At 44.4% G+C, this 22,842-nt stretch overlaps 1 protein-coding gene across 1 annotated transcript in view; it reads right to left on the minus strand.

Annotated features, from left to right (window-relative positions):
- Positions 1-22,842, minus strand: part of AOAH (acyloxyacyl hydrolase) — an 81,551-nt gene that overhangs the window by 38,215 nt on the left and 20,494 nt on the right. Inside the window, 8 exon segments of the mRNA XM_032988845.2 lie at positions 2,188-2,282; positions 3,412-3,460; positions 3,895-3,943; positions 4,797-4,867; positions 5,378-5,438; positions 7,751-7,821; positions 13,722-13,781; positions 22,490-22,589. Of these exon segments, the coding sequence (XP_032844736.2) occupies positions 2,188-2,282; positions 3,412-3,460; positions 3,895-3,943; positions 4,797-4,867; positions 5,378-5,438; positions 7,751-7,821; positions 13,722-13,781; positions 22,490-22,589 (556 nt within the window).

Below are 22,842 nucleotides of genomic sequence, written 5' to 3' on the forward strand. Positions count from 1 at the left end.
TGCACAGCTGGATGTAGGAGGGCTGCATTTCCTGCATGGTAATTATCCCAGCCCTGATCTGTCCTGGGTAGCTATAACCAACTTTTCCAAGTTCCTCTACGTTACCAACATACTGTGCCGTACCCCTCCCAGAAGTTTGTCTGATGCTGCCCAGCTCGGGGTGCCCAGCATCTGAAGGGACATAAGGTTATCTATATTATCCTCTTTTACCTTCTTCTACTAGCTCCAATAAGTCATATTTTAAGCAATACCTTAGTGCATTCCTTTCCTACTGGGCTCAGAACAGACGCCAGCCCTGGTGCCTTGTGCTGGTGCACAAGAGCCCTCTCTCCTGGAACTGGCTTGCAGCGGCTCTGGGTCTGCGTGTGAAGTCCAGGCTTCTTTTTCGCTTATTCATATATTTTATTCATCTTCTCCAATTCCAGTGATGTCTTAACTTCTTTTATTTTATATACTGTGAGTGAAATGACTATGAAAGGCCGGAGGGTGAACACATCTCTCTTTGCACTAGCTCTAACCTGGAGTCACCCTTTCTGTGAGTAAAGCAGCCCACTTCTCCCTTTCCAACCACACATTGGCCAGATGGAGTTGAGCACCGAAAGCGTGTATTTGTGGGGCCTTACATGGAGAGCACCAATTCCCTTCCCCTGCAAATTGCTCTATACCCATCAGACAGTAATAAGGTGCCATCAAAACTGACTTTATAATCTACACTCCACCTCCTGACATTGAAGCTTCTATCTCTGCATGCCATTACCAGCCCTCGACCCATCCAGCCAGTAGACCATCAAGATTCCAGCAAAGGAAATGCTTTCTAAACCTTCATTACAGTGATAATAAAATGCTGACATATTCTAAAACTATTCTTGCCCACATGGCTCTGCTATCAATTTTACTGCCAGAATCATCATCACCATCAGTATTATTACCATCTTTATCAGACAAGATAATCTCAATTATCATTAGTGCTAATTTATTATGCTCATCATCAGCTCTGTCATCATGGTCATTTGTCTAATTGTTGCTCATAAACGCTTAACAAAGAAAAACAACTGTTAATCTGCAACATTTAAATCAGCTCAGATCTGGGAAGAAAAGTGAGAAAGGTACACAAAACTCTCAGACCTCCAACAGCACTGTATCTACTGACATTTTGGAATAAGTGTTGTTCTCTAGAAAATGTCCATATCCTCCTTCTACAGAGGCCGGTGGAGGAGTAGCAGGTTTTCACCAAGGAAGCTGGGCAATGATGATCTATCTGCTCACCTCCCTGCAACAGACCTTTGGGCAGAGAAGGACAACACACGGTCCTCTCTGGCTGGGGAGTGATGCTGGCTCATGATAGGAAACAGTGGCGAAGGACAGGAGCATACCTGCCCATTTATCTCTACCCTTCGATTGCAGTTTGCTAAAATGATCTTTTCCCCTCAATTATTTCATTCCACTCCAGTGAACTGCAACAGCTGAGGCTCAGCATAATACACAGTCAGGTGCATTTTGTTGCTGTTTGAAAATGGGAAATGCTGGGATATAGCCCAAAGATAGTCATCAGTGTGGTAGTGATATTTTATGGTCACTACAGAAACTCTTCCCTCCAGGATAAGTCCATTGGAAACCATTGGACGACCCTCAAACACCTGCAGATGTATTTGTTCAACAAGCCTCAGAGCCTGAACACTGGAGTTACTAGACCTATTTCACATATGCCACAGATGAAGGAAAACAATCCAGGACACATAATTTCAAAGCCAGATGCCTAAAACAGAAGTTCCCGGACTGTCAGCAGGGTCACTTCTGCAACACTTGCACAGCAAGGAGCTGTACCAACAAGCCAATGGCAGGACTGATCCCACAGACAGCACGGGTCTCCTTGAGCTGCAGGCACGTGTGTGGAAAGCCAGATGTCCTGGTTTGTGTCTCTGGCCCAGCACGGGGCCACCGAAGCCAAACTCTTCCCTGTCCTAATTGCACAGACGTCAGAGGAGGGGTGGTAGCACAGGGCTATGCTTTTTTATCTTCAGAAGAGCAGCTGCAGGAGGAGACTGACACACGTGAGACCATAACTATAAATTCCAGTGCAATGAGGCAGTTTGCACTTGTTTCCCTTTGGCAACCTGCTGCACAGGGGAGGAAGCAAACTGCAACCAGCAGTGGAGTGGTTTCGGCAACACAAACATGATTGCTCACCGCTGACATCTGCGTGACAGTCATCCACTCGGGAGGGATGTGGAAGTGAGCACCGGCTGAGTCTCCCAACAGCACGACCCCTTGTGAGCCTGCACCTAATTAACACATTTTATTAGTCACAAGAGCAGAAAAAGCACACTGAAACAGAGCATGGAGAGAAATGCTTAAAGAGTGACAGCAATGGCAGCTGATGGAGTCACAGGCAACTGGCTACACCACCCTTCACGTAGCTGAAATGTTCAGACCCCGCAATGGGATTTTTGCTCCATCTGCAGCAAAAACTAACAGGCACGTGCCAACAACCCTAGAGAAACAACTGGGGACTGGGCATGTAAAACAGGGAGAGGTCTTGCTAATCAGAAAAAATCCTGGTTGTATTCAAGGATGGATGTGTTATTTCAGCAGAGGCTCTGCTGCGCAGCCAACATTTATTTTTGCTATCCATAGAATATGTGTTGAAATGCGCTTAAACATCTAGGGAAATCGGATTACTCAGGAAATCTCTCAAAGTTCCTTATAACAGAACTGGCCGGTGGATGTGCTACTCATATGAGTATTTCTGCTAGAACAATCTGGCTAGTTTATAATTAATGTTGCTTAGCATTTGTAGATTTCCTTTCATCTAAAACTGTTGAAAAGTCTTGCCAGGCAATGGTTCATCCGCAGGATGCTGATTTAAATGTAAGGCAAGGTGAGCAGCAACTGTAGTCACGGCTGTTGAGTAAGGGTGTTATTTGTGTATATGTGTATACACAGGCACCCACGTCGCTGTCAGGGAGATCAGCTGATGACATCACTTCATCTCCTTAAGGCCTTCTCCAGAAAAGTATCAACAGGATTGCTGGTATTTATGGCAATGGGTCAAACTGGACAAACGCAGATGTTAATCTGCTCTCCTGAATCCCAAGGCCACCCCTCTGGGCTTGACTTCAGACACCACAGAAGATGCAAAGGTGACACCATCGTCTGCTGCTGTCCCTGATCTATGTATTTCAGCTTAATAACTGAGCTAGCTTTTAACAGGAAATTACCAGCAGCCTGTGCTTTTCACATTTCACCTTTGCCCATCATCAAGATAAAAAGAAAATATTATTTTGCCTTTCCCATGAAGTTGTAAAGCTCATTGTCTTTCCCCTACATTGCCAATGACTGTGAAAATATTAAAATATTTGTGAAATTAATACAAGAGACACACTATTTCTTGTACTGATTGTAAAGATTTACCTTTGCAGAATTTCTCCTCGTAGGGAATTCCATCTTTTGGATCCACACCCTGTTGGAAGAAAGAAGGGGCAGATGATAGTATCTATCTAGCACCTGAAAAATGCCATTGCAAAACAGAGGCTGAGAATTTAGTTCTTCTTGAATATTTGCCTGCAGGAAGCACTGCATCATAATAATGATGCTTTCCATTACATTATTTTAATAAGTATATGTACATTTAAATTAATTATAATAGCTATAATTTAAATAATCATAAACATCAATAAACAAACTCCACTCATAATGGTTTCCCCTATGTTTCCTTAGTTTTTAACAAATACAGTTTTATTACTTGGAATAACAAAGGCAATAAATAGGAGTAATACAAATCAGTTAATAAACCAGAATAAGTAAAAACAAAACATTTACAGACAAATTCAGAAGGAGGAAAAAAGAAAAGCAGCAACCAGGAAGGAAGTGTAAGATGCAACTTCGTTTACTTACCCATATGCCATTGCAGTTAGAGTCACTTTTCACATCCCAGTTATCAGGACTAAAATGGAGTTACAAAAGGATATATAGTGTTACAGAAAATAAAGCGAAAGGGGCTTTTTGAGGAAATCAGATCCTTGGTGCCATTTTTCACTAGGAATATAAAATAATTAGAAATTCCTTCCTGTACAGAAGGGTGGGGTTTTTTCCCCCCTTTGAATCTAGGAGAGGTAATTTTTTCTAGCAAAATACATTATTAATTTAAAGTTAATACTGGAAGTTGCTGAATGAAACTTAGACCCTTTGGTCTGCCTATCCACTTAGGCGAAGTGAACGAGGATGATTTTCCAGCAGACAGACCCTTTTTCCCTGCCCTTTGCCTTAATTTTAGGTGTTGACTGAAACCCACCAAGCCCCTCACTCCAAATTCAGTGCGGGGTGATGGGGATTTGCTCTGGCCCATAACACACTATAACTGGCTGAGGCCTTTTTTACAGGGAGACCCCAACTCCTCAGCCCGGTGCTACTCACGGGGCTCTGCAAGCCCATTTCTGCTAGTGCAGGTCTGCTGCCCGGGCTGACGGCACATAACTCTTCCAAGCCCACACCCTTAAAATCAGCTTGTCTAGTCTCAAGACAGTTAATGCCTAGGCTGTAAAAACAGTCCTGGTCAACAACTTCTTAGCAAACCCTTGGTAGTGGAGAGCTTCAGAGGAGGGAAAGAAAACTGTGCACCACCCCTGCTAACACTCCCCATCCCGGGTCTGGATCATCCCCTCTTGCCTCCATCTCAATGAAATCAAGCAGCGAGCAGTGATGTGCTCTCCTGAGGCTATGGCCAAAACCAAATACATAGAGTGTTCTTCAAGAAGTCACAAGTATTAGGGAGCCTTTAAAATAATGAAAAGCTTTACCGTCTGCCAGGGTACACGGTGGTGTTTTTGTCATTGCAGTCTCTGCCTCGCCAGTGATAGCCCCTCAATGTCTAAAAGCCAGCAGAAGCACACAGATTGGATGGCCATTGTTACTCTTGCACTTTTAATTTAAAATATCTAAAATGAGAATCTAACTCAAGGTGTAGGAACAAAACCCAGTAAATGGGTTGTATTCCAGAGTCCCTTTGCTAAGCTTTAATAAATGGCACCTTGCATGCTTTGGTGCAGAAATAAGACAAGCTGACAATTTAATTTTTTTTTTTTTTATGACTTTACTTCACCTCTTATTAATTCAGTAAACAGACCACTCAGCAGCAGAGCAATTTGCTTCTGCAGGGAGCACAGCTTTATATGTGCATCTCCCCAGGTGGCATAAATGAATGGCTGATTTTTCATCCAGAAAAAATCCCCACCTTTTATGACCAAAAAAACCCCTCCATTCCCTTCATTCCTATATCTAATTTCACATGAATGAATAAGGCTTTGCAGAAAGTAGGAGGAATCCCATAAACATTCTCATTATCAAGGGATTACTGTATCAAAGGAAAGACTTTACTTACCGGGAAAGTACTAAATCTATCTCCATCAAAATCTTCAAAAGGCAGTTTATTTCTTATAACACTATAAAAAACAAAAACAACAAGTGCCGCGTTAACATATGGAAGGGAATCTATTCAGAAAGAAAAAAGCACGGTAAAGTGTACAGAGAAGATAATAGTCAGCATATCATTCATGGTTCCATATTCAGTTTTAGCTCCGTGCTTGTACTTCAGCAAAGTGATTCTGTCCAAATGAGCAAATTATGATATTTTTCAGTATCTGCTGACTGAGCTCTGGAGGTGAGGCTGATGGACTCCTGTTTGGCTGCAAAGTTGAACCTTCAGCCTCTAAAACAAACCAAGACATCAAATCTGTCGTAAAAGTAACTATAATTTTTTTGAAATAAATACTACACTCAGCCTGACAGATCCTGCAAATCAGCCAGATATGAAATACTAATGGAATTCCTTCTACCTGGAAAAAGCTGCAGAATGGGGCCTCATGCTGATGGAGACTAACCTCCTTCCTTTGTTCAAAACAAATGGCAAATACTCTTTCTCATATTCATCCCTCAAGTCTTTACACTGTCTCTCTCCTGTTGTGTTAGACCTGCAGTTTGCATACCAGCCTGCATCTATGTGCGCACACACACCCCCACACACAAATGCTTGGTTTGTGGGGTAAAAGTGGATTTAATATGAAGAAGGACCATACATGCTGAATTCACCGGTGTACTTATGCTTTAACTAAGGATCAGTCTCATCTTGCAATTTCTGTAGTCCCACTAACTTCTAGCCATGCTCAACTGTATTTGAGAAAAGTATTTTACCTTGATTTGAGCAAAGGAGATCTGAGCCCTCAGTGGTCCCCCATGATGCTTAATTACTGTAACCTTTGAAAATTACATCTTTTTTTTTTTTTTTTTTTTTTTCCATTGTGACTTTTGTTTCCTGCAACCCTATCGATATTAGCAGTACCAGAAGCAGATGTTAAAATGATGGTGTCATCTCTGTGCCCCTTCCTTTTCAACTTGGACATGTGCTAGCTTTCATATGGTGCTGCCCAAGCATGGCACCTCTCTTTGGCCGTGGGACACAGCTTAGCTCACCTACGTTGAGCAGCCTTTCATATTTGGCCCAGCAGGAAGCACTCTTTGAATGATATGTTAGTCAGCTTTTCCTTGGAAAGTTTTCTTTCTGAGTTTTTCCAACCTCTTGAACTCTTAAGAGATGTTGAACCTGGCTCAGAGAGCAAATAGGTGCAATGAGGGTGGATTCCTCAGACTGCAAGAGCATCAGGATAAGAAAAAATACAGAGGAGACAGGTGACATGCACATAAGGGCTCGTAACTCTTATTCTGTCTGTAATTAATAATTTCCACGTTCTGCTTTGGGCTGCTTCTTTGTGGCAGTAAGGTTAATTGCAAGGAACTGGCACAGATCCAGACCAGCTAAACAGGTCCAACTGCCAAGCATGATTTTTGTAGCTACAGAAAGAAGAAAGAAAAAACCAAAGAGAGTGAGGGAGTGATCAGAAGAGTTGAACACATTTGATCCAACATGTGATACACAATTTGATTCCTGCTTCCACTGCCTGAACTCATAGGGCTCAAACCCAGATTAGTAGTCCTGATTTACATTTCAGAGGCACTTACCAGATGTTTCATGTTAATCAATAAACTCCTGATATTTGCAGGTTCAATTAAATGAGCAGAAATAGGTGAAAAATTTAGTCTTGGCAGTCAAATCAGTCAAAATATACTGTTGATAATACTGATTTATTCTTAGATTTGCTTGACTCCTCCAACTCATTGGAGTACATTGACAAATATGCTTGAGGAGTAATAGCCCAGATGATGTCCTCCGCTTTTCTCCAAACTGACTCAAAGTCAGCACTGCCATAAGTTGCTTTTCCTGTCCACCAGCCACCAAGATTTCTTAAATACCTTGAGATTCTCCTACACTATGAAACTGCCACTTAATTCATGTTCCTCACAGAGTTATACAGGTGCTGGTGGCCTTCCTGTGATGAGCCATGGGTGCCACAACTGGGTGAGCAAACGAAATGGAGAAGTCTCTTGGGATCAGGAAATCTCAGGAAAAAAATGGTTCTCTTTTGGAGATGTCATGTCTTTGAACGTGTCGTATATTTGACCTCTGGGACCAGCTAAAATTATGCAAATACTTTAAGTACTGAAAAAGCACAGGGAATCTCTGAGTGATCTTACTTACCTGAACCTGTGCAACCTTCCCCTATGCTACCTGGACAGTGGGTTTATGAAGGAAACCAATAGAAGTAAAGTACAAGAAGCTTTGTTAACTGAGGATGAATTTTGAAAGAAACAAACATACCATGTTCTGTTTCTGGTTAAGGACTGAAAATTTTATACCTACTATTTAATCTTCTCACACAGGTTAGCCAGAGGAGGAAATGCACATACACTTGAGAACCCCATGAAGCTTTTCTGGAAGGGAAGAAAATAGAAGATGATGCATTAGTTCATAGAGGCAGCATGGCTTGGGATATTCAGTGTCAGTAAAGTCCAGAGCTAAATCATGTGTTTTCTGGTAAAAACATCTGAAAACTCCCATGATGCCATTAAGGATGCTACATGCCAGTGGATTTAAACCTGATGCAGCAGTCAACTTATTTTGCCTGAGCACTTTACAAAACAACTACTCTTGCTTTCAAGGAGCTGTAATATTAACAAGGATGGAAGAAGCTCCTGTGAAACAGTCTCCTCTCATGTACTCAAGTCATTTTTTTTGTTCTTTGTAAAAATTACTTTTCTGATGTTTGAGAAACATAATGATATCTTACACTTAGTATGAAACTAGTGAAAGTAACACAATGTGGGATATAAGGCTGCTTTCTGCACGCACAGGGAGTGGTGGATGAGCCGAAGGATAAACCCAAAGAGAGGAGAAATGGGAGGATCTAGCATGTGCATAGAATGCCCTTGAATTCTTAATGAGATTTTTACCTGGAAATCTCATAACTAGATTTTATCTTGGCCAGACTTGCAAGCTGCAGAAAACAGCTGCTGCAGGATAAACTCTTTCAACTTTAGTAGACCATAGCCATGGGCCAATCCAGTTCAGGTTCCAGGTAGCCAGGAGACTTTAGAAGCCAAAAGAGACCTTCCTAATGAACGCTCAAGTTATGGAAACATTGTGCTGTATCAGCAATCAATCCCACAAACATGCCACTCATGCAGCTTCACTGTAAATTCTGGTGGTCTTTAAACGCTGAGGCCATTCAAGTGGTCTATAAACACAGAGGGCTAGTTGTTGCACAGTATGATTAACTATTTGCTAAGGTTGTATTCAGCATGTAAATATAGAGTAGGTGAGCAGATGGGCATACTCATAGCTTTATGCAGATAAGTGTAATTATTCATATGGCCATAGCACTTAAGAGTTCTGTGCTTGGACCAACTCCCTTGTGTTACACACTTTATATACACACACACACACACACACACAAAAAAAAAAAAAAAAAAAAAAAAAAGATGGTCCTTGCCCTAATAGCATTACAACCCAAATCTAACACAAAACAGAAGATAAAGATTGGATATGGCTCAGGAGAGGACTATTACTGACCGTGAGGGGCAGTAACCCCAGCGTATAAAGCTCTGGGTGACAAAGGAGAGCTCTGAGGCAGCACTGCAGGGCAGTGAGGCAGTGGTGCCGTGGTGTGTAGGGCATTGCCCTGCAGCTCCAGGGCAGGCAGGAAGGTGTTTCCTTGGACAGGTAACAAGGGGTGATGGAGATGAGGGTTTCACGCTGCCCAGAGCAGGAGGTCAGCCGCAGCAGTATGTCACGGTCAGGATCTCAATGTGGAGAGGAGGGCTGGTGCAGGGGAGAGGGGATCAAGCCCCTAGTACAAAGATGGTAGCCAATATTTGCAGTGCTGGCTGAAGGGACCAAGCAGCAAGGCAAAGATGGAAAAGAGTGGTACCTTGTGGGGGGAGACCTGCAGTGGAGTTGGAGCTGTAACAGCGCACTTTCTGAAGGATGCAATAGAGAAATTAAAGGTGAAAAAAAGGAGGAAAATCAAAGAGACAAGAAACCTGCAAAACCCCCCCATCAATTAACTCTCTTCAGCTCTAACACACTCAAATGGCATGGCTGGGGTCGCACCGGCTTGGAGGGGCCCATGAGGTGGAGGAGGTCTCGGTGGAGTCAAAGGAGAAACCAGAATACAGCCACAGAAGAAGTGGATAGAAATGGCCAAAAGCAGCCAGGGAGCGGGGCCTTTCCTTCAGCTGAAAGACCAACCTGGTCCCACTGCTGCAGCTCCAGCTGCCCTGCACTCTCCCCCATCCCTCTGCACCTCTGTGTTTAAGCTCCCTGCCAGCCTGTCTGCCTCAGGGCTATGTCCTGCAGCACGGCAGGGACACAGACCTCCTCTTTGCCCTCTCTGTGTGCCTACACAGGTATGGCCAGGGAGGCAGAGAGTGTGAGAGGTGTGCAAGCAGGATGCCAGCTTTTCTCAAAGAGCTTTGCAAAACTCTGTATGCCTTCCTGAACAGAGGAAAGAAACCACTTCCCCCACCTCCTCCATGTAGGACTAATCCCAGTGCTGCCTACAAAGGCACTAGAGGCTCTTAAAGCTTTCCATCAGGCTAAGATCTGCAGTGTCTTCATCTGAGTTGTCGGCTTTTCACTTCAGCCCAAGTCACAGCATGCAAAGCCTTTGAAGTTAAGGTATCTGGAGCTGAAACGGCACCAGAAAGACAAACTACAGGGCTTGAAAGAAATAAATACATAAATAAAACCTCCTTTCATTCTGCTCACAGGCTGCATTTAAATTCTACCCATTGCTGTAAGTAGAATAAAATCTTTCCTGCCTGTTTCTCAGCTTGTCAGTTGAAAATTGTTGCCAACCAGATCTCTGTTAGGTTCAAAGGAAGACTATCCTGCAGCCCCAGAGGCTGCCTAGCTTTGGTGGGAACGGCTGGCGTGACGGTGCCCTGGAAGCGGTATGGGCCATGTCGAGTGGGGCTTTGAGGACCAGCTGCAGCAGCGCCCAGCTCCCTGTCCTACGTGTCCCCACGGCACGTGGGACAGTGAGGTTGGGGTGTAATGCTTCAGCTCTGCTTGGGGTGTGCAGGAGAGCAGCCCATCGGCTCTTTGGGGGTGTCCAGGGCTACTCTCAAAAGGTGACAAGGAGCACAGGCTTAAAGAAAGGGATAACCTTGGCATGTGTAAGTGAGAGAGCACGTCAGCCCAGGGCAGCGGGCACTACAGGGCCCTTCCCAGCAGAGCCAGGCTACTATTGCAGTATGTGCTTTTGGGAGGAGACGGGTTACTTGCCTCTACATAGCATGAGTGGGTGGGCAGGAGCCTGGTTCACACCCCACTCTGCCTTGCAATTCCCTTTTGGCTCCCTCCGTGGCTTCCCACTTCTGCGGCTGGGCTGTGAGTTGCAGGCACTGTGTAGTCACGACAGGATTGTATGCATGGAGCTTCCTCTCATTAAATGCCACAGCCGTGAGTCTTATTTGTCATCCTTTCACTGCTACTGCTCAAAGATGCCTCTTAGTATCTTCTCCACTCGTAAGAAAACTTAGCACTAGAGGTGCTCACAGTGATTGATAACATCAATATTTTATTCACTGCCTGTTGACACTCCCTAATGACATTTCCATAATTATTTTAATTGGTTTTACAAAAAAGAATAATAATGAGCCCCTAATGCTTGTTGGTTTTTGGTTTAAGCTAGTTGTTCACAGATGGCTCACTACTTTTAATGAGTGGAAACATTTATTAGATTTTTGGGGGTTGTAGCCACTTTCACTGCATCTCTACATCTGGAAAATACCTTTTATTTTCCCAAACCCACAATGATCCTAAGGAATGCCCAGTAAATATGAACCCCAGGGAGTCAGACAGACTTCCTGTTCTCATTACCAACAGCCATAATCACACCTCTCTTTTTATGCACAGTCACACGCAGATGCCAGGCAAAGATGGGGACAGCTAACTTGCAAAAACCTCTTCAGAAGGCTTTCCCCAAGCATGCAATGGGGCAAAAGCAACCAAAAGAGCAGATATGGGAAGAACGAGAAGATATAATTTGACATTTCTGTCCAACATGAGCCAGAGCATGAAAGAGGCCAGGTGAATGTTTTTCTCTCTCCACCGGTGTGGATGCAGAGATGTCCCACCACAGACAGGGCGTTTCTGGACCCTCACCCACACATTCAGCCAGGCAACCCTCTCCCCAAGCAACGAGAGCACCTCAGCTGCTTTGGCCTTTGCTCGCTGACACGTGTATCTGCCTGGGCAGGTGAACAGACCGTGATTTGGCAGTGTTCAGATTGTGCAGGTGATTTTCTTACTATTTCATCATACGCTGCCGCTCTGGGATGTGGGGCTTATGGAAGCGTGATACAAGCTGTGCTCTCTCCTGGAGATCTTCCTGTATTGTATTTCGGGATTTGAAATTAAATTAACTGCAATCTGCGTGAAGGGGAAGTTGTGAGATACAGCAATGCCTCTAGAAATGTTGTTATTTTTAATTTTCTAGCTTTAAAATGAGTTTCAGCAAGGGTCATTACAGAGAACATGCTAGGAATAACTTCAGGAGAGGCCCAGCCAACCACATGATACTTGTTTTAATTTGAGCTGACCTTGTATTGTGCAGTTATGTAGGTTTAGAAATACATTGACTGGAGAAACCAAACTATGACCTTGCTCTTCTAGCCAGGGCACAGTCTGCTTGTTCCTCCCACAGGTCAGTGGGCATCTTAGGAGCAGGAAGGGGCCAAGGGCATTGTGGTGGAAGTTGAGAGAGGTATTGGGGCATTGAGGAGCTTTGAGGATATGGGAGAGCAGAGACAAGCTGAAAGGAGACCCCACTGCACCCAAAGATTGATGCCAACCATGCTGCCCTACCCAAGAGAGCCCAAAAGGACGTGGCATGCATGACCCACGAAGGCCAGACAGGGCCAGCCACGCAAGGGACACAGCCCAATATGCCAAGGGTAGAAGCACATGTGAGAGAGCAAAGGACCCCTGTGTCCCGAGGGGCAGCACCTTCATGCTGACCCCTCTTCATCCCCGCTCCTGTGCCCTAGCTCTGGCTCACAGAGGGGACCTCCCTGACTCAGAGCATCTCGCTGCTGGTGTGAACGTGGGGGCTTGGACCCAGGGAAAGGGGACTAGAAATTCCGTGTAGTTTGAGCAGAAATCTCAGGCCATCAGTAGCACAGTGCTGAACAGGAAGGAAAATGAATAAGATCCTGCTGGTTGCTGTTCTGCGGGAGCCGAGACCCATCTCTCCAGCGCATTGTTTATTTCCCTGGCTTGGCAATTTGGCAATTGCCCAAAGGCTAATTAGGCACCTCAATTTTTACTTTTGTGAGTAGCTTCACAGTAAGGCTTCAGGAAGAAGCAATATCAATAATTTCTTCACAAACAGCTAAAACATTTGCTCTGCATTAACTGCCTGAAGACAACTGAAAGCAAACTCTATGGCTGAGCTGACTCATATAAGTGAACCCAGAAGAATAAAAGCTGCCCTCCCCTCCTCTGCTACCCTTTAGAGATCCTCTATAAAGCTGAAAACTGGTGGAGGCGGAAAGATTTTAAATCCCAGTTTTTAAGTTTAAGAGGCAAAGGCAGCCTCTCTCAAGTAAAGGAAAAATATGCAGAATTTGCATTCAGGCCATTGCTTGAGTTTCAGACAACCCGGAGTTGCAGTTGCTGTACTCTCAAGCAGTGGTTCAATATACAAGGTTCCCTCTTATGTACGGCTACAAGGGCAAGGCAGGGATGGCAAAGGACAAGGAAGAAGCATGAAATAAGGAAGAGCAATAACAAACACTGCAAGAAGTCTGAAGGAAAAAATGAAGCTTCTCTAGATGGAAAATCTCAGAGCAAGGCTGAGTAGGAAATTCCTACTTTTGTAAAGAAATCTAAACAAAATCTGTACCTGCTTGTATTTGGTTTTAAGGCTGGCTGTCCCCACCAAAGGTGAGTTGGGCCAGTACAAGCGAGTGTCGCAGCATGGAGCTGTACTGTGGAGTTCACAGATCATATCCTCAGCTGCTGCATGAATTTCAGACACAAATTGATGTTTTGGATGGATATAGATGGATATAGGCTGCTCTAAGAGCAGCCTGCATTTTTCATTTTTTTTTTTCCTGCTCTCCCCATGCTTTCATATTTTCTCTCTATTACCTCCTTCTTCTTCCCAGTGTCACCTAATAGAGCAGATCTTATACTGGGTAGGAGTGAGTCTGCATTCAATTCAGTGATGATCAGGTGGGTTCACAATTAGACAAAATAAATGAGGGCTCACTCCTGATAAAATGCATATACAATGTAAAACACCCTAATGCCTTTGATTTCTTACCAGATCCTTGGAATTCTTCATAATCCTTTTTGCTTTCCTTATTGCAGTGCTCAGCCCCACCTAGGAAAGTAAGAACAAAATAATAATAATAAAAAAAATCAGATCAGCCTCAGTGTCCTACCAATTTTTCTCCCCATTTCCTACCTTTTTTTTTTTTTTTTAATATATATCAATCACAGCACAAAAATGATGTATGAGTCCACAAACTCATCATCAGTTACCTTTTATTGGAGTAACAATCAATTATCCAATCACCCCTATGAAACTCCTGTCACAAGAGTTCATTTATTTTGCTCCAGGGCATCATTTATTTCCTACGGAAAAGTCCAGATCAGTTGAAGAGCTGAGATTCATATCCTGACTGCACTGTGTGAGCTGCAGAGGACAGACTTCTCCAGTGAGTCCTGCTGAAGAACAACTCATCCATTAGACAGCCAAAAGAGGGTTACGTGTGCAATGTTGGTCTGACTTGCTGTGGAATGGTACAGAGGAAACATTTGGTCTTGCATGCATAAGGCTTATACTCAGCTGAGGTTCATCCCAGCAGGGGCACAGCTGGCACGCAGGAAGGTACAAAGCAAGGACTAGAGTTTGGAAGGCAAGTCTGCTTAGGGTCTAGGAAGGTTAGCTTTTTATTCTGGAACTATCTGCCCTGGAGGGCAAGCTCTTGCTGACAGTGGCAAGATCGTTTTTCTGTTGGGTCCATGCAAACTTGTGCTGAAGAAGCATTTTGGGATTTCTGCACAATGAGTATACTTAAACCTAAGTAGAAAGAAAGAGTGAGAGAACCATTGCAAGAAAAGACCTAGGAAAGGCATCCTTATCAAAGGAGAACAGGCTGGCCATCAGAAGGCCATGGGTTACAACGAAGTCAACTACTGGTGATACCCCAGTAATTCCTCAAATCCCTTTACACACACGCTCCTCAGAGGAGGAGAGGAAATGTTGTGCAAGGGGCACCATGTGTGCGTGTGAGTGACGTGCAGGGACCCGCGCTGCTGGCAGCAGGAGGACGGCCGTGCCACGCGTGGGGCAGCAGGGCCGTGCTCCAACGCACACCGACGGCCTCTTGCCACGGCCAGGAACTGCCGAGCACTGCCGAGGTCCCCCTCCCAAGCCTTCCTCAAGGCTCTGCCCAACCTCAGCCAATGCAGCTTCGTGGCCCGCCTGGCCCACAGCCCTGGGTCCTGTCCGGCTACGTGCTGGGGCACGGGGAGCAAGCAGGGACTGTTTCGGCACCGTGCTGTTAAGCATCTACCCCCGGCCTCAAGAAATTTTTCCTGTACCACAACACAGAGGGACCACACTGATTTTCCTGCCATAAGGACTTTTCCCAGTCATGGAGGCGAGGAGATGCCCCAGATAGGCTCATGCAGTCCAAAATGTTTAACAACTGTTTAACATCTCTGATGAGCGGCACTTTCTAAATTCAGCCACATCTTCCCATAGGAAAAGAAGATTTCTCAACTTTAACTTAGAAAAATAATTTTAAAAGACAGTTACAGGGGGCTGGGAGGGTGATCTAGGTTTGTACAATGGGTGCCCTGCTCATGAGAAAATCAGTTTCTGAGTGCCCCTGAGATGAGCTCAGACTGCAGACTTGGGTGCAAACTTCAGGCAAAACCATTTGCTTTTGGCAGGGTAACACCAGCATGTTCCCCCCTGTTGTTCCATTTTCACTTTTGGACAATTTTTTTATCTCAGTGATGATGTTAAGCATATGTTATCTTGCATTTATTAGGCCACTTTTGCAAACAGTCATATCTGTGAGGCAGTATCTGTGTGATGGAGTCTGTCCTTCCTCTCAGCATTCAGCATGAAAAAGGCTGAGAATACTGCCCAGTTGCCCCCTTTCAAAAGGAACAACTGTTTTTGATCTGTAGGCGTTGAGGGTCAGTTAAAATAATAATAATACAAAAAAAAAAAAAAAAAAAAAGAATAAAAAAGGAGATAAAAATCAATTGCTCTTGAAAATGTTTCAAATAGAAAGAAAAATCCAGTGTATCACATGTTAGCACTTTGTTTCTGATCAGAACTGTTAGCTAGGACAAACTGTTCTATCTGACAATGCCCTGTCATCAGTCCCTCCTACAGCCCAGCCTAAGGACATAACTGCTAGCTTAACACCAACCGGGTCTGGGGCCTCTGAGGTAAAGTTCAGCACAAGTTTATATTCATCTGTCTAGTGCTACAGGAACTCAGCAAGTATGCTTCACCAAGCTGTAACATTTAAGCATTTGGTGAAAAAGAAAATACCCCTCAAGTGATTGCACCTTACTGAACAGTGGGTGTGCCGGCTTTGAATATTAAAGCATCATATATTTGCATTTAAAGCAACCATTACCAACATTTTTTTACTGAGGATAAAATTTACCTTGTCATTATAATTGATTTAGGCAGTGATCAAAGCAAATTAGTTAATTGTGATATTCAAGGCTCAAAAAATTATAGTGAACAATATAAAGGAAGAATAAGCATAAGCAACAAGGAACACAGACTTCTAAGTTATTGTTTTTTAATATCTGTGTCACATTAATATATGTTCTTAATATATGTTTAATTCATTGTGTCTATAGTCTTATATAAATCTGGGTATGTCACAAATAGATGAGAGATGCCAGGAATGAGCCAAGACACTGTTTCCTAGTTTCCTCCCCCTGGGCTACTGCTGTCCCCAGAAACAAACATGCATCTTGCATTTGACATAGTTATGTCATACATTACCAGCTGCTGTAATTTCTGCAATAAAATAACATGAGAGACAGATGAAGAAAATGGTTTAAAATTGAGTATGATAGATGAAAAATTTCCAGAGAGGTAGGATTTATCAATCCCCTTCTGCTGAGCATGGGAGGGGAGACCTTTCTTGCTCTCAGCAGCAGAGCATGAGAAATGCATGCTTCAGACAGCTACAGCGATACTGCATGCAGAAAGCAAAAAACAAGAGAGGAAAGGCTGAATTACCCCACGTATAGAAAACGCTCTCTCTGAAATGCTAAGGACAAGATCTCCTGCTGCAGAAGTTACTTCAGCCAGGACTTCAGGGTGGGCTGTGAAGCACTGGCAGCCGAAGCATCCACCCGGGAGAAAACACTCTTGTTTTTACGGGTCACCTGTAATCCCTGGTTGGCACCAGCCCTTCAGGCCTGCTACCAAAGGGCACGCAGCCCGTCCAACCCCTCTTGCTGCAGCTCGGCTAGCGAGCAGCCTCCTCTCTTTCCCCTGACATGGAAGCCCCACCGAGGAAGGGGCTCCCTGGGCTCCAGCAGCTGATGGATGAACCGGCAGCCGCTGCCTGGAGGGTGTGCAGAGGTCCAGGGGAGCACCCAGCCAAACTGGTGCAGCCCTGCACCCCAGCATACACCAGATATCCACCCCATGGACGGGGCTGAGGGCAGGGGGCCTCAGCTGCCTTCTTTCACTGCCTTCTTTCAATGCTCTCCACAGAGCCCATGTAGTCCCAGGAATGGATTTTTTTCAAACAGATCTATTTCTCATCATAAACAAACACACGATCCAACTCTAATTCTCTCTCATTTATCACCCTTGTTAGCCAGCTCTTTCCCAGGAGAGCAGATATTTACAAAACACTCCAAGTTTCCATTCTAACTCATCTTCATCTTCCTTTCACCAGGAGTGCGCATACCAAGGTACCAGAATGCTGAAAAGCTTGTTAAACAGCACTGGCAAAACTGGGATTTGTTCTACAACTCCCACCTTTCATCCTGCAGAGGCTGTACTGAGAATCTTTACGATTGCATGGGACAGCCAAACCAAACGATACGTGCTTTGGATGCAAAATAGGGACCTTCCCTGCAAGCCCAGATCTAAAACATGGGAAGCCTGACTCAGTCCTTTCTCCTCCCAGGGCAATTACTCTGATTTCTGCTCATTTTACGCCACTTGTTTCTTTTGGACTTGGACTCTGTGTGTTCTGGATGAAACATTTTGATTTACATTTCCTAGTTTGCCTCTGCAAAACACAGTCAGCATCCACAAGCAACACTTCCTCGTCCTCACACTTTCGTCTGCCAGCCTCCGACCCAAAAAGCTGACGGGCCTGTGGGTCACCCAAGATTTGTTTTCAGGGGTCCTGCCTGGGGCAGCTTCTGCATTGGTATGACACAGCCACAAGCAGCACCCTGTAAACCCCAAGTCACCGTTTTCTTTGAGTTTATTTGGTGGAAGGTTGGGGTTGTGTGGTTTGGTTTTTTGGGTTGTTTTTGTTTGTTTGTTTGTTTGTTTTTTGTTTTGTTGTTGTTGTTGTTGTTGTTTTTGTTGTCGTTCTTGTTTGGGGGTATTGGGGGTTCTTTTTTTTTTTTTTTTTTCTTTGATTTTATTTTCTGCCAGTGAAGAGGAGCAGGGGAAATGGTGAGAAACAAGTGAAAGAGGAAGAACTAATGATCAAACTGTGCCTTCTGCTATTGCTCATCTACAGCTTGTTTCTTCAGGTCTCAGTTCTGACTGCAGCAGAAATAACCCACATTTCAGTAAATTTTACCTGTTTCCAAAAAGAAAGGCTGAAAGGAGGGCGTCTTTCTCCCCAGGACCTAGCCTGCTTCCCAGATACTTGCTTTACAGTCTGTGGTCTCAAAAGAAGGAAACGGATCCCAGCCACAAGGTCTACTTTTGGCTGGCAGCCTGTTCTTACCAGGAACGCAGAAGCACTCCTGCCCCAGAGTTTGGTTCTGCCTCACCTCCTGGGAAGCAGTTCACATTTTCAGTGAAAGAGAGAGAGGAATAAGGGAAAATAGTGGGAGTAATTTTATTTTATGAAACCCCAAAAGGTTTCTTTTTTTCCAGCCAGAATTGGTTGGCTCCTGTTTTGTGAAAGAGCAGGCTGGCCACAGTAATGTCCATGAGGAATGTGGCTCTTGCTTTTTACAACGACAGTGAATGACCTGATAGAGGGGACATGAACCACCATGAGAGCTTGTGGCAACGAAGCTTATTTTGGTAAGATAAAATAACATTAGCACAAATATGTATATTTTTGCTGACATAAGATGACTCCCAGTAAAATCATACTACTGGAAATTAAGCTAAATTTGACAGCCCCAAGGTCTCTAATAATCCCAAGTAGAAAAGTGATGGGGAGCAGAAGAGGCACTCTGAACAGCAGAAAGAAGACTACAAGCTCCTTACAGCACAGACTGTTTAAGAGATTGCCAGCAGCAGGACTCCTGAAGTCGAGCCATTTTTCTGGCCCCGACAAAATCAATTAAAGTATTGCCATTTAACTGAATAGTCTGGCTGTTTTAAAACAATCTAGAAACAAGCTGAGAATAATCTCCTGCAAACCTGCTTGCTCCTGGGGCCAGAAAGGGATTTGGGTAGGCAGAGCCTAAACCCCCTCACCCTATTTCAGCCCCTTTTGCTTGCCAAAGGAACATTCCTGTATCACAGGACCCGGTGCAGAAAATCCTCCACCATATGAGCTGATAAACTTTTGTGGCTAAAAAAATATCCAGTCATCCTAAACCTTGGATACCTGTACCCACTGTCAGCGTTTTGGAGTGGTGTTGCAGCTAGTGTGAGAGTATCTGCTGTTGATGTAGCTTAAACCTCCAGGCGTATTACAGCAGCTTTAGAAAATACCCAGTTTTCAGCCACCTACGGTAAGCGTACACTTCGGAGGCACTGTATTATTTTGTCTCCTGACTTGAAGAAGTCCCTGATGTTGCTATCCTCATACTAAGGGCAGAGAAAAATCTCTGGTTGGGCAAGAAACACGCAGCGGGAGAGCCTATGCATGCACATCTCGCTGCTCATCCAGCCCTGGCCCAGGCTCTGCTCTGCGGGCCACCGGGGGCAGCTGGGGGGCTCACAAGACCCCATTACGAGAGACATCGGCTCGCACAGCCGTGCTGGTGATCCAGGAGCCATCAGTGCCCCTTCTGCTCTTCCCCACCAACATCAAGGGTCTGCTCCTGAAACTGCCCACCCGTGGGGCAGCCCACCTCGCCCAAGCGCCCGGGGAGCCCCCGCCACCGAGCCACCCTCGCCCAGGTTAGATGCTCTCCTCCTCCAGCTCCGCAACGAGAGCACTGCGAATGGAGCAGTATTTTTTAATTCTTAATTAGAGCCAGGCCTCCTAGAATAATCACAGAGTGCTAATGGCTCCAGGAAAGCTGGGAAAAAAAAAAAATTAATTTGGGCTGATTTGTCAGAGACCAGGGAAATACGTACTGTAGCGCATGTATGGTTTGCTTGGCTTGCAGGGTCTCCATTATATAGATAGTTTGCAAGGCCTCTGAAAGAGGGGCTCTTCCTTTCTCGGGACACATGATCTCACTAGAGCAACATCACAGAAACAGAACAAAATAAACTATTGACTGAAAAAGCAGCTACAATTTGATATTTGCCATCTTAAAGGCAATTAAAACCTGAACATTATACTGCCTTATAAGAGCAAGTAAGTCTATATTTACTTTACTCCTTTTGCCAGTACAAATATGTTACTGATTCTGGGAAAATGGACATCCAAAAGTCTAAATGAATAAACGAAGTACCTGAAAATCGATAGAGTTGAACAAAACAATCATTAGTATTAAAGTCTTGGTCAAACACTTGGCAGGGGACTGAGCCAACATTTGCAGGCTCATATAACTGAAGTGATCAATCAAATTACAAACCACAGAAGCAAATGTGAGGTAAACTGCGTTTTATGCATCTGTATCTCTGACTGTATATTAATTTTTTTCACCGATAATCCATCTTTACTCAGTCTGACTTGTCACGGAGTTACTGTAGGCAATTTATCAACCACTTGAGCATGAACTCTAAGCACTGTTCTTCTCCTCCCATCTCCCCCAGCCTCCTCACGCTGTCTCAGGGCACTAGGCAAGCTAAAAAGGAGGGCAACGTTGGGGTAGAAAAATAGTTTTGTTGGTAGAGTTGCCTTATTCTTGGTGAGAAACAAATACTGCTTGACTACCATTGGGAAGGGAGAGGGGATTTGTCTGAGCCACTGACTCAGGACGGTTTCCATGCAAATGAGAGTCTAAATTTTGTTTAAAAAGCAAAATAAAAAATCCCCATCTTCATTTGTTTTCCTCACAGACAGTGCAGTCACTGGAGCTGTTGCTGAAGTTGGAAGGAGTCAATAGCTTGGTCCCATACCTGCTCCGAGAGATGGAAACAGCTAACCAAAGATTTGACAGCAACCCCACAAGTGGCATCCTGTCCCCTCTGGTTAATAGGCCAAGCATTTCAACATATATCTTCTAATTTCTGTACAGGACCCACCTTGGTTTAAACAGCCCCTCTCTCCAGACTCGTTAGCCTAGCTCACTGTGCTGCCCTGCAGAGTCCATCCCTCTCTCCAAGTGCAGTTTGTTGTCTACATTGTCTTTCACTCCACGAGGCACCTTGCACATCTGCCACCAGAAGATGTCAGGGTGCAAAGTGGTTTCTACTTCTCTTTATTCCCTCACACAAGCAAGTAAGTCCATATAAAAATATAACTCCTGGGCTGGCAGTGAGGTGCATGTGCAGCCACCACTGTTACAGCTCCTGCTGTCCTCCTGGAAGGACCCATGAACTGTTTTACCACTTCGGACACAGAATTTCTGAAGGAACCTGTTTGATGAAGTTTGGGCAACACCTTGGTTGAGTCAAGTTAGTGTGTGCCCTCTCTGCAGCCTGCACTCAACTTCTTTCACCCCTGCCGGGATGCAGGGCCATATATCTCTATGTTGGCATAACATGGAGCATAGTAGTCATATGGGACACACACCTGCAATAAAACAAATGCTACTACCATTCTCAAAAGTCAAGTGTTTCTCCAGGTCTTAATATTGTCAGAATTAAATCCATCTTGGAGATGAACCACAGCTCACCGAAGCTGATAAGAAGGCTCTGACTGATTTCAATGGCTGTTGGATGAGGCCTCGTGTAAAACATCTTAATGCAAACATTTAGAAATCAAACACGTCTTTATCCATTCAGATGCAGGGAAAAAGATTTACAAAAATAGATGACTAAGTGAATCACTTGCTTTTCAACACTGCCAAACAACCACCATGACTCACAGGTTTTAGTGTGACTGGGGCTGCATGGTGACTGAAAAAAAAAAAAAACCAACAACAAAACACAAGCTAAAAAATCCCAAAACAAACTGTATCTGTTTAGACACCTATGCAGATACGTATGTGTCTGAGTAGCAAAGATCTAGGACATGCAATCAAGTTACTGAGGCGTACCAAGTAACTACATCAAACAAGCAGTGGTAACGAAGTATGCTTCCAGCCTGCGGCAAAAGATTATGCACATTATCTTAAACCTCTTGCACTGCAGGCTAATCCAAGTCAAATATCCCTGCATTTGCAGCGGGTAAGTAGGGCCTACACAGGCTGCCACAGCAGATCAGGCAATGTGGGGATAACTTGTCATGCCACGGTATGGTAGCGGTATATGTGAACCTCAGCTGAGTATCTGGTTTGGGGTTACTGGACTGCTTAACAATAAAGTCTAGAGACAGTGAGATTTTATTTTCCGTACTCTTCTTCTCTGACCCAGATTGGTACAAGAGAATTTGTCCCTGTAATTCCCACTCTCTGACAATTATGTTGTTGATGCTCCACACAGCTGAAGTGTATTACGTACCTTTCATTCAAACAGACATTTTCTAAAAGTGTCCATGCTCAAAATGTTGAAGTTCATTTCCCAGACAATGCATATGCACTGGAAGCCTCCATACTGTTCAGTTCCAGCTTAAAAGACCTTCCACAGTCTGTAGCTTTGAAAAAAGTGGAAAACCAGCTCACCTTTGGAGGAGGGTAGAGATGACAAAGCAGTTGTCCCGGATCCTGTTTACACAGCTTCAAGGAATGGCAGACCACATCGGCATTCATTTCCCTGTCTATGCTGAAGAAAATGGTGTGAAAACAAAGACTATTATGTTCTTCTGGGTGCTTGAAAGTAGAAGCTATTTCCGTGGGAAGCTAAATCTCCCCAACGTCAAACAGTAACCTCAGCTCGCTCCACTGAGGCCTGTAATCGCTGCTCAGTACAATGTTGGGTCCTAATGACTTTCTGCCACGACATCCTATTCAGCATTTAAAATCGGATCCCGGGATGATGAAAAAGTACTGTGCTTTATATGCAGCACTTGAATCAA

Source organism: Tyto alba, unplaced genomic scaffold (assembly GCF_018691265.1).
Source record: "Tyto alba isolate M040663 unplaced genomic scaffold, T.alba_DEE_v4.0 Super-Scaffold_46, whole genome shotgun sequence".
NCBI classification, from domain to species: domain Eukaryota; kingdom Metazoa; phylum Chordata; class Aves; order Strigiformes; family Tytonidae; genus Tyto; species Tyto alba.